General features: G+C 45.3%; 1 protein-coding gene across 2 annotated transcripts in view; it reads right to left on the bottom strand.

The window, feature by feature from the left end:
- GAN (gigaxonin) overlaps positions 1-12580 on the bottom strand; it is a 53539-nt gene that overhangs the window by 23560 nt on the left and 17399 nt on the right. Inside the window, exons 2-3 of one of the 2 annotated variants that reach the window (XM_004753935.3) lie at positions 4499-4613; positions 1799-2149 (exon numbers count right to left, since the gene is read on the bottom strand). In XM_004753935.3, the coding sequence (XP_004753992.1) occupies positions 1799-2149; positions 4499-4613 (466 nt within the window). The remainder of the gene's footprint in view (positions 1-1798; positions 2150-4498; positions 4614-12580) is intronic. The other variant, XM_045076338.1, reaches the window with a different exon arrangement.

Raw genomic sequence — 12580 nt, 5'->3', positions numbered from 1 at the left:
GCTTAACTTAAAGAATAATCAGTTCAGATTTATATGTGAGGTATCGCAGGAAAGTTCCAAGCAGCTTTCTTTACACCCAAGAGGGTCACTGGGCTGCAGGGGCCTTATTTCACAGAGTTGGACATGCTAGGAGTTCAATCGCATTTACGGGAACATTATACACAGCAATAGCTTAATTTAGACCGGGATAACAGAAAATCAAAATCCATCAACATTAACATTACAAGAAAAACAGAAAAGCGAGAGTTCAGAAAAATTCTGAGTACTATGTATTTCTTCATTATTATTGTTAAAAAAATACCTAACACATATAACATGAATTATATACCTTCCATGATGGCTCATTAAATTTGATCTCATGGGCTACAGCATTCCACATACACGAGATGAAACTCCTTAGTAGACTAGTTTTTCTTGGTTTTGGAACAGTCATTTGAAGGTATACTGTTCCATGTCCTGAGTGGTAAAGCCAAGAGTCCTTGAGGAATGAGGTTCAGATTGGCCAGAGGTTGGACTGCCTCTAGTTTCTGCGGCAACCTCACCGGGACAGCTAGTGACTGTGGTCTCTCTGAGCAGCAGTGAACTGAGAATTCTCCTATCTCCTCTTCTCATCTACCCAACTAATGTGGAAAACCAAACGCGAACTGTACTGCCTGTCCTGAGATTACAACCACACAGGAGTGTGGATTTCTTTTTCATTCCTGTGTCACAGTTTCCGTCTGTATTCTGTCCACAGTTTCTACATAAGCCTACAGAATTTTAAAAATTACAAGATAGTCACTAAAACCCAAGTCAACAGTTGCTGAGAACCACTAACAATGCGATCAGATTTTTTGAAAACTTCCCTGACACCTAACATGGTTCTTTCTTCACATACAGCAATTGAAGCTGGTGTCTATCAATACTGGTCTTCAAGCTCTGTGATTCTGCTCCCTCCCCCACTGCAGTGACAGTTTGGATCTAAAGCCTGGTATTCTCTGAGACCCTTCCTTCCCAGCTGTTGCTCCCAGAACCTTCCCCTCTGACTGCACTGGCCCACCGCAGAATGCTCTCCGGCTTCCTGCTGAGTGGTGTCGATCACTCCAGGGAGAGCCCACACCACAGACGTTCCTGATGTCCACTCCCCTGCCCCCTCTGCCAGAGCTGTGTGGGCCCCTCTCACTCTGCTGCCCGTGTCAGAGTCCTGAGTCCGCCCAGTCATGGTGCAAAGATGGGTACTGAACAAGAGAGTGGGAACCCTGAATTTCTAAACTCCTCAGCTTAAGCTTGAAATGCATCTTCCTGCTAAAAGGAATGCAGAAAGGATATTATGGTCCTTACAAGTATTAATATTCCCACTGGCATATTATGAGTTTCATAAGCTTTTGTAGTCTGGTCTGAAAGAAACAACCACTTGATCCTACGCAATGGCCCTAAGTAAAGATGTACCACAGACATCTTTTATCTTATTTTTGTTGAAGATTTTATTGGAGAGAGAAAGCAAGAGAGGGCATGGGCGCAGGGGCAGAAGGAAAAGGAGAGAGGGAAGCAGACACTCCTCTGAGCACGGAGCCCGATGTGGGGTTCGATGTCAGGACCCCGAGATCATGAGCTGGGTGGAAATCAAGAGTTGGAGGCCCAACTGACTGCGCCACCCAGGCGCCCCCAGACATCTTTTAGATCACAACTTGGTAAGCCTTTCAAGTGGAAGGGGAAAAAGAAAACACCCACATGGCGGAGCCCATCAATAAATGAATGAGCGAACGGAATCAGGAAGGAAGCAAAAAGGCAGTCAGACCACGCTATAAACCACAGGTACCTTTCTCAGTTCTGTGTCATGTGCTATCCATCGAATTACCGCTTCGAACACGTATCTTTCGTTGCCGACATTTAGCTTCTCGAGAGAAATCACTTCTTTAAGCTTCTGCGGGCTGAGTTCTAAGAACTCTTCTGTGCTGCTGACGTCGCGGAAATGAGTCTCCAGGTACTCCGTGGCCAGGTAGTGGACGTGGTGCAGGCAGTAGTGGAGGGCGAAGTCACGGATGCCGATGCAGTTCTCGGCAGCGATGCAGCCTTCCAGAAACTCACAGCACAGGGTTTTGAGATCCGTCAGCAGGAGCAGGTCTGCTGCTTGTACAACATCTTGGATCGTATCTTCGTTCAGCCGGATCTGCAAGAGTATCATAAATATTTCATGCTTCGATGTATGTATTTAGAGCCCAGACCGCTAACCTCCTGGCTGAACCACATGAAAGCTCCCCTTCTGTGGGCAGTTTCACACACTCTGGCCTGGTGCTTCTTTTTCAAGAGGAGCTTCGGGGCACTGGCGAACAGAATGTGGCTGCTTGACTTTTGCTTGCATGGCCCTTGCCTTACCCACATGAACGATCACGAACCCTTCCCGGGTACACGGTCCACGTTGCACGCTTCTAGAACTAAATGGCTGAAATGCTTGGGAGGTGGACCGTGCTGCCTTCTGGGGTAAACTGAAGAGGGTTTCTTTAAACACCATCAGCCAAACTGTAGCAAATCCCGCCTCCAGATACGCCACGTTCTGTCTTTCGCTGGATGGCACGGCAGACACACCACACCGGCCCCTTGGAGAGGGGAGGGCCCCGTCATTCCGAATGCCAAACATCGCATTTGGTACAACACGTACACCCTGGTCTCACAGCGACTTTCTGGAAGAAATCCCTAAGGTAAGATGGTTTATCATGGTTTATCATGATGAACTTCACTTTTCCTTAATCTTCTGCCGCTTCTTCCTCCCCTGGCTTGCAACACACAGGCGATGTGAAGAACCAAGCCTCAAAAATATGCCACAATCACAACGCCCCAGACTCTCCTCTCCCACAGAACGGGCGCTGGTCCTACACTCGGAAATGAGGAGGGGCTCCAGAGTACAGGACAGCAAGTAAAGTACTGTCCCATTTCGCACACTGTGTACCGCAGATACAGAAAAACAATGTATGACTAACAATCACCTTATAAAGTGAGCAATAAAACTGTGGAAAGAAGTGTGTCGAGTAAGTCACAACTAAGGGAAAATCTCCCGTTTACTTGACATATTAAGTTCAGCCACAGGACAGCAGATGGCTGTACATCGGTCAGATGCAGACATGTGAAAAAAACCCCACATTCCATCCTGATCAAACTGAACTGCCAGGTCAGGAGTCCGTTCTAACTCACATTGCAACTATGGCTGTAAACCATAATTAATTTTTTTTGTCTATTTTTCTTTTCTTAAGCCGTAAGTAATTTTAACTGGGAACTAAACACAGAAGTCAATCTGTAAGTAAGGTTTCAAGATTCAAATCGAAGCCTGAATGGGAGTATGTTCTTACTGGCTTATAACTTGTTATAATTGCTGCTGAATTGATTTTGAAAAGTTAGAGGACAGACTGCTACTCAGCCTGGTTTTATGATGCTTCAAATTTATAGTTTTATGCTGCTTCCAATTATCTTTAATACTTTAAGGACTGTCCCCAAATCAATCTAAATTCATTTATTTTTAACAAGCATACACATAACCGTACATGCACCCCCATCCCCATGTTCAGAGCAAAGAGAAGGGGTAACATCATGAAATTAACCCAAAAACTTCAAAAAGAATGGCCATCACTGAGGTTGACTGAACGAATATAACCAGAGAAGGCAAGCGGCGTGTTCGAAAACAGGGAGGAGGCGGCTCTTACAAACAGGAAAGGTAAACTAAGATGAGGAAGGAATATGGGACAGAGTAAGAAAGAAGCCCTCGAAAAGAGTAAAGATAAAATGCATTCTCACATAACAAAATGTAAGATACACTAACTTCTTCCTGTTAAAAAACTAGAACCAGTTGAACCTATGATTATTCATAAGAGCCCCCATGCTACACTTTAAATCATGAAATCTGGGGTAGGGGCCTTGAGGATGGTAAAGGAAAAGAAAGAAGTCTAATCATTTAACACCTTCTTCCCTGGGCTTCGTTAAACCCCAGGAATGTAAACAGGCAGAGAGGTAAAGGGACATCAGCAAGAGCGGGGTGCGACAGCGACGTCAGTCCTACTGACCCAGGCATCATGAATCCAATGCAAGGGCCTGTCATTGGTGTGAACCTTAAACTCTTTATTTCTATAAAATAATTTCCACTGCCCAAGGAAGCTCCCATTTCCAGGTGATGGGGTACAGAGCAAGATGGGAATTAAGGTTTGAAAACATAAAGACAGCCATGAAAGGAGCATCTCAGGCCCCTCCCATCTCACAATGGAAGGTGGAGATCAGAATGATAAATACAAACCTGGGACTGGGCTAAGATTTTACTCAGTCTGCTCTTCTTTTAAGAGCAAGGCCCCAGAAGAACAGTTGGGCAGCATTCCCAGCAGGAGAGATGCGTCACGCAGACAATGACAGATGAAGAGGACAGTGTTGCTGGGTCATAGAATGGATGACAGAGACCCTCGCCCTGAGCCTGAGCAGCTCAGGGTAGACTAAGTAGACTAAGACTACTTAGTCTTCCTCCCTGTGAGTCTCATCATACCTGCCCACTGAAGATGTAATCCAGGATCTCTCTCATAACCATTACCGATATCCCTTCAAGTTCAATCTTATAGGTTGATCCATCATCTTTTGGAGGATTATAGTTTAACTTTGTCCTAAGAAAGGGAAAAAAATGTAAAATTTCTATGAAAGAACAGAAATAGCTATAAATATTTATGTACTAAAACTCTATAAAGTAGATATTTATCAGCATATGAACCCCACCTAGGAAATGTAATTTGTTAACTTTAGATTAATATACATATACATATATTTATAACTTCTGACTACAAAATACTTCTTCCAGGATTCAGAATGCTATTTCTTAAAAAACAAAAGAGACAACCATAGCTAAGAGTCACCTGAGTAAGGATCTCTACTTCACCCTGGGAGCTCCAGCTCTGTTAGGCTTACATTTTTTTTTCACGTATTTAATTATCCAATTATTTTCAATAACGTAACAAAGACACCATGAACATCGCACCCAAAACACAAGCTAGGATCTTGACAAGAACCTGCTTCTACCCGGATGTTCCTTCTAACCATCCATCCCTCTGTTCTCCCCATCTGAAGTAACTATTGTCCCAAATCCCACGTCAGATTTTCCCTTGCTTCTTTGTTATTCCTGCACCCATTAAACCACTCTGCTTGGGGCTGTGATCTGTACCGCCCTGTCACTCAGGTGTGGAACACCTCTTCATGTCTGTGGCCATATGTGTTCCCTCTTCTGTGAAACACATGTTAAGTTCAAGTCTTTTGTCATTTTTAAAATGGAGTTAATTGTCTTCATATGGAAGTGTAGGAGTTCTTTATTAGATTGATATTAAACCTCTGGCAGACTTGGCATGTTTGTTTAAGGCAATGAATAATTTGAAGAATCATTTTTCATGGTGAATAAGTTTTTTCTGTCTTGTTGAAGAACTGGTACCTTAACCAAGGTATAAACAATGTTTATGATTTAGCAGTGAGGAAAGGTAAGACACAATCTAAACTGCACTTAAGAACCCCCCATCCCTTGAGGCTGGGAATTGGTTAAATGAGGCAGCTGTGGAAGGAGGGCGAGAGATGAGCCAAACACAGACACAGGCTGACAGAGGTAAGAAGGAGCTGAATTCCAAGGTCCTGCCTCCCCATATACACACAATTCCCATTAGGTCCTCCCCACCCAGCTCCAGGGCAAGGTAAGCGATTTACATTGTAAAGAATATAAAACAGAGGGTGGGTCTCTGGACAGGGGGGATATCAGACACATTTGAGGTAAGACTACTGCACAAAACCAGACAGAACAAATAGAATGTTTACATAGTGAATGCTGAGACCATCAATCTTTTTTCCCTCAATTCTGTTCTTAAATGTTGAAAGCCAGAACTACATCCTCCAGGCAAGAAACTAGAAGACTCTTTGGAGGATCTGACCAGCCCTGAAAGGAAAGACCTAAAGCTACGGACATAGGTCTTCCCCGAGAGCACATGATCTCAAACTTCGGGAGGAAAACTATTTCAAATCTAGATTTTGATAACCAGCCAAACTACCAATCCAATGTCAGGACAGAACAGATATTATCAGCTACACATGGTCCCCAAACAAATTATTTCCCTTGCGACCTTTCTCAGTGTGCTGCTGGAAAATGTGCCTCAATAATCAAGGGAGCAGATCAAGAAAGAGGAGGATTTCACTAACTAAGACATTCTCCAACAGGGGAAAAAAGGTAAGTCAATGTAGGGAATGGTACGGAATGTCCCTAAGCCAGCAGCTAGTAGAAGTAGAAGGAAGCCAGTCCACCCTGCTGCCAGGAGGAGGCCGTGGGAGACCCTGAAAAATGAAACTGATGGGATGAAATTGATGGGATAATGCATCTGGAGGTACCAAGAAAGTATTTAGGCAATCTTGTTTCCTTCCTGTACTTGTCTGCTATTCCTGCCTCTACAGTTTGTACTGTACTAAGGAGTTTCACTCAAAAGATATTTCATTTCTGCTCACTGCATCATGGGTTTATCTCTATGCCTGACAGTTAGTAAATGAGGAGCAAAATTTCATCAATTCCCAACCAAGAGAGAAAAACCATTTTAGTGGTACAGCTAAGACCTAATCTGAAGTGCACTGTGTAGTCCTCCTGGCAGCACACGTGGCTCTTTTCACTTCGGATGTCATGACTATCTGAACTTCTCAGTTCGCTGTTGACACACTGCCTCTCAGCTCCAAATTCTCCCTTTTTGTATGCTCTCTGAAAATGGATCTGAGCCTCTTAAATAATTTTCCTTTGTCAGCTGGCATGACGTGAAGCGTTTCGTAGGGAGCGCCGGAAAGACGGTGCTTCCTGGTTCTGGTCTAGCAGCTTGGAAGGCTCCCACAACACAGCCAGACTTCCCAGCATGGAGCGCCTGTGGTGCACGGCTGCTGGCAGCACACGGCAGTCTCCCAGGAGCTCCCACCGGCAGCTCCGACCTCTCATGAGCAGCTGTCCCAGGCACCTGCGAGGACAGACTTCTGGCAAGTTCCAGCTGTGCGGCTTCTGCGCCATGCAGGTAGCTGTGCTGTGTCCTGTCCACAATGTGTGGAGCTCAGCCCAGGCTGGAGCTGTTCCTTCTGTGGGCTGTTCCTGTATTTTTTAGAGTTTTCCTTACCTCTTACTAGCTAATCCCTCTTAACTCCAACCTCTTGCTGCAGTTTTTATTCTTTATATTAGGCTTTCATTTGTGAAGTTACCATGTGGACTTTTTCTCTCTACGAGATCCAGGCTGAGGAAGTTGCTATTCAAAGGCTGCAGGCCTTTGACCGGAGGAACCGCGCATGTTGTGGACGGTGGAAGGAGGAGCGGGACTGGACTGGGGAGAGAAGGGGCTACAAGCAGATCTTTCCTTGCTGCCCCCTTTCAGCGTTCAACCATGCGACTGCATCGTTGCTGTGTTTGTGAAGTTGACTACATTGTCCTATGCTTTCACCATCAGAGCATTGTCTTCTCCCTCAGCGCGAGATGGCTAAGAGGACAGAAAAGGGATTCCTGTAGATACGAGCACTGGCCATTTCGGTCTTCTCTAAAATCAGATCCTTTTCAAAGCCCAGGAAAAAATCAATCATTGTAGATGTTTAGAGACATCTAAACATCTAATTTAAGCCTAAATTACAGAAGTTTAATTATGGTTTAAATTCAGATCCCTACACCTGCCCCCAAACTTTCCCGTCTTCTAGCCCACGTCGGATCTCTCCGGGTACCATCTGTGCACGTTCCGCTCCTACCCATCTTGTCAAGACTGGCGAAAATGACAGTTCCACAAAGAGTTACTCCTTATCACTCCACCCTGCCACAAGCTGCACCTGTACCCTCACCTCCATAGTGCAGGTAAAAATCATTTCTCCTGCTACAGATTTCCCAAGCCCTTTATATTACAAGTTCATCAAGTTCTGCGGTGAGTATGGTATTTAGGTACATATCCCATTCCCTATCCCCTTTATTTAACTGTAAGTTCCTGGAGGCCAGAGTCCTCTTCATCACTGTCACCTGACAATGGAGCCCAGTAGTTCACAAAGAACAGAAGTTCAACAGTTATTTGTAAAGTAAGTGTTGGAAGTGATAATGGTCTTCAAATAGTCACAGTACTGTCACATGAGATTTCCGTCCTACTTGACCTCAGGTACTGTGAAGTGGAACCAGAAGTGATATGAGGAAGAGCGTCTCATAATCGCACCTGTCCAAGGCCGAAAGGACAGAAGTGCAGCGTTTCTCAAACTTTAATGTTCATCAGGGTCATCTAGGGGTCTTGATTCAGAAGGTCTTGGTGGGGCCTGAGTTTCTGCATTTGTAACAAGGTCTCATGCAGCACAGATGCTGCTGGTCTCCAGACCCCTCCGGGCAGCAAGGGGTTAATCGATGCTTCCCAAATAACCCACGGTGTGTTTGGTACTTGTAATCCATCTCAAATGAATACTTTGTAAGATATAATAAAAGTTCATTATAAATAAAGCAGAATGTACCACATGGCCACTCCAGTTATTAAGACTAGACTGTGTATTTGAAAGCTGCCAAGACAGCAGATCTTACAAGTTCTCATCACAAGAAAAAAAGTTGGGTAACTATGTAAGGTGACAGGTGAACTAGACTTACCATGGCGGTCGTTTTGTAATGTATACAAATATCCGAATCGTTATGATGTTGAACACCTGAAGCTAACACAAGGTTATGTTGCTTATACCTCAATTTAAAAATGAAGGAATTATGAGAAAAATGAAATAAAAACACACATAAAATGCAGGCCCCAATCATTTTATCATCAGAGTCAACAGATACAAAATTACTCTGTCAAATTGCTCTAAGTGCCTAAATGCTTAACCTCAGTGGGGCGCCTGGGTGGCTCAGTCGGTTAAGCATCCACCTTCTGCTCAGGTCACGATCCCAGGATCCTGGGATCGGGCTCCACATCGGGCGTCCTGCTCAGAGGGAAGACTGCTTCTCCCTTTCTCTCTGCCTTCTCCCCAGCTCATGCTCTCTCTCTCTAATAAATAAAATCTTAAAAAACAAACAAACAAACAAAACACACTCTCAACCTCCAAGCCTGTACTTGTATTACGGCGGCTTGTTTTTGGAACAACCCCAGTGTGCAGACGTTCCTCGTAGGCTGGCTGATCCCCCATCTGTCAAGAATATGGGGAAGGCTTGTCTCGAGTCTCTTCCAATCCTAGCTGGTAAGAGTCACTCAAATCTGTTTTGAAATAGTCTTGCTTCAGAGGCTCCCGTCACTCGTTACTGCCTTCTCTCAGTTCTTGGAGAGCCGCTATCCCTTTCCAACTCGGTGACCTCAAATGTGTCTTATTCTCCCTCCTTTTGTCTTCCCTTTTTCCTGATTCCCCAGCTAAGTCACTAGATCCCTTTAGTTTTTGTCATTCTATCTTACATTTCTTTCCTTCAGGAAATACCTCAATTTGCCCCAAACTCACCAATTGACTGTCCTCAACCTCCAGCCCAGTTTTCTCCATAACATTTCCCTTTCTATCTAGAATTTTCTCATCTTGCATATCATCTCTCTCTCCTCTGCTGCAGAGAATTTGGTGAACTGGACTGAGGGAGTTAACAAATTTAAAAAAAAAAAGAAAAAAAGCTCATCCAAAGAATTAATAACTGACAGTTCTGTTTTGTAAGTTAGCCCATTAAAAAAAAAAAAACAGGAGGTAAATCAACTGTTTTTTTCAGTTCTTCATTTCTCCCCTAGGAAGCCATATGGTCATACCTAAATTTATTGGAAGTAGCAATATCCTTGTTTTTATTACAACATGATGTCAATGTACAAACTCTCTTCTGGAGAAGGCAGCAGTCTTAAAATACCACTTTGAGAATTTCATCACACGTGGAAAACACTAGAAATAATTGAGAGTATCATAAAATTGGGCCTCGGGTGTTCAGATATAAATATCCATGCCTGTCACATTCTTCCCTGGTTTTGTTTCTGGGGCAAGACATTTCCCCTCTCTGCCTCCATTTTCTCATTTGTAAAAAGAAGAGGTTAGATGAGGTGATCTGAGAGCTCTCCCATCCCCAAACATCTCTGGACAGAACTGCCGAAACAGGCCACTGAGTTTGTGCGCGGACTTGACTTTGGAGGTGTCCTAAGGAGTCCTAGAGGGTGAAGGCTGCCCCACTCAATCAGGGACGGAGGACTGATAACATGTGTGCCTGTGGGGCGATAACACAGGGTGAGTTTATTTTTCCTCCAATCACCTATCCTCTGGGCAGGCAAGCATTTATTTTCTGTCCTATTCAAACTGAACAGATGTGAAACAAAATCAATTTTTCTTTTTCTTGGCAGCAGTGAAGAGAGATTTTATTTAAAAAAAAAAATTGTTGGTTCCTAGCTAATAAAGAAGCTGGTATTATTCAAAATTTTGCATCCATCCAAGAGGCCTACAACCTTTAAGTGAGTGTAACAAAGCCAAAGTAAACTGTTGGTTATAAATAATTCTTTCCTCACCAGCTTCCAATTGCTGACAAAGGTCAATGTGTCTCAATGCCCAGGTAACCAGGCCTGGTTCTACTACTCTTCGAAGAACCACTTCAGACATCACTGAATGAGATTTGATGTGAGGGTGACTGATGCAAAAGCTTGTCTCCAACAAAAGCAAGGGCATGTACTCAAATAGAATGCAAGAGAATGTAAGGTCTAAGTCAAGATTTACAGAAATTCTGGGGTGACGCATGGGCATTACTCACATGGCTTTAAGTGATTCGTGTCGCCTCAAACCGTGTAGCTACTGACAGCAGGCTCTGCGAGATCTGAGCGGAGGGGCTCAGGCTCACCACTGCATTTGCCCATTTAAGCCAAACTCCTAATTCATATTCCTTGGGGGTACTCCTGTCTTACAGATGCTCCTCCCCTCCCCTTTCATCCTCATGAGCTCCTAAAAACCACATCAGAAATGGATGTTCAGGGCAGGGGAACACTCTGTGTGGTCCTACAATGATGGACACCTGTCACTGTACAGTTGCCTTATCCTACAGAATGTACACCACCAAGAACGAACACTACCGTAAGCTAAGGGCTCTGGGTGACAGTGACGGGTCAGCGTGGGTCCAACAACTGTAACAAACGTCCCACTCTGGTGGGGGTACTGATAACGGGGGAGGTTATACGTGGTGGGGGCCTGGGATGGATGGGACATCTCTGTATCTGAACCGAATGGTCAATTTTGCCATGAACCTGAACTGCTCTAAAACATAAATTCTATTTTGAAAGTGTATTGTTTTAGTCCCCATTCAACTTAATGAAATATAAATTGCCGGTAATAATTCCATCAACACAGGCACCCTCCCACGACAAGGCCTTTTTCTGGTCTGCTTTTTTATGGATAGGAAAACAGGAACCTGGCTTTCTAATGGTTCCTGTCACCCAAGAACACCACCTACATGATTTACATGGGTATCTGAGACAGGAGCAAGGGTCCCAGAGGGAAGCCCCACGAAGCCCCAAGGACCGGCGGGCTAGGAACCAGGTGCCACAGACCTTTAGGTGGGCTCCCTTCCCCCAGCCCCGGGACCCACAAAGGCTCCCCAGCCAGCCACTGAGGTGCTCTTCCTATAGGAAGAATAGGATCACACAGAGTGGTCAGGATGCAGTGCGGAGAGGAAACCACCGGAAAACTCGGGCACGATGCCGCAGACATGGCCGGGATCTGCCACCAGCCTGACACTGCACACGGAGAGCAGGGATTTCCAAGTGGGAGTCAGGAAAGAACCAGCAGAGCGGGGACATGACCACATTCCTCATGTTATGATTCTAGGAGACAGCCTCACCCGCCGCGTGGCAATGCTAATGGAGCTTCGGCTTCATTTTTCCTTTTAATCTCCCTCTGTTCCTTTCTCTTCACCTCCACTGGGCTCTTCTTGCCTAGATGGATTAGTTTTCCCTGTCTTACCATCAAAACTCCCCTCCTCACACAGATGCTGCAATGACTCATAATTTGAATGGGTTTTAACAGTAGCTCGTGAATCCGGCTTCCCAGAATTTTCTGGCAAGCTCTTCTAGAAAAGCAGATGCCTGGGTCCCATCCCAGAGCAACTGAGTCAGGTTCCAAGACTGTGTACATTTAAAAGGTTCCCCGCTTACTGGGACACATTCCTTCAGCCCTGGAAGCTTCCCTTTACCCTGCCCTCCCCCTAATCACATGTTTTAATACTTCACTCACTTCAGGTCTCTGCTCTCAAGAGCAGTCCGGGTACCACGCTATCCAAAGTACCACCTCTAGCCCCTCCCTGCTTCAGTTCTCCACTGAACTTAGCACCATCTCATAAACCGCATCTGTGTGATGTCGACACCCGGGAGACAGGACCTGTCTTGTGTAGCATCTGATCCCTCCCCTCATCAACTGCCCATACCGATCGGCTCCTGACAGATGCGCGTGGACTTGAATTAAGCCCAGCACGCAGCCCGGCTGGGGGACCCCCGGATTTCACCAGGGCAATGCCAGTCCCTGAAACAAAAGGAGCGCGCCTGCAGAAACGGCATTACCGACCAGCCCAAGAGTGAGCGCTCCTGAGCGGCGCCCCGCTGGTTCACCCACACTGAGGGGAGCGGATGCTTCCCCAGCATCCAATCCC

Source organism: Mustela putorius, unplaced genomic scaffold (genome assembly GCF_011764305.1).
Source record: "Mustela putorius furo isolate JIRA1106 unplaced genomic scaffold, ASM1176430v1.1 tig00000174_pilon_pilon_pilon, whole genome shotgun sequence".
Lineage (NCBI taxonomy): Eukaryota > Metazoa > Chordata > Mammalia > Carnivora > Mustelidae > Mustela > Mustela putorius.
Note: the sequence above shows the minus strand (reverse complement) of the source record. Positions and strands in the feature narration are given on the sequence as shown.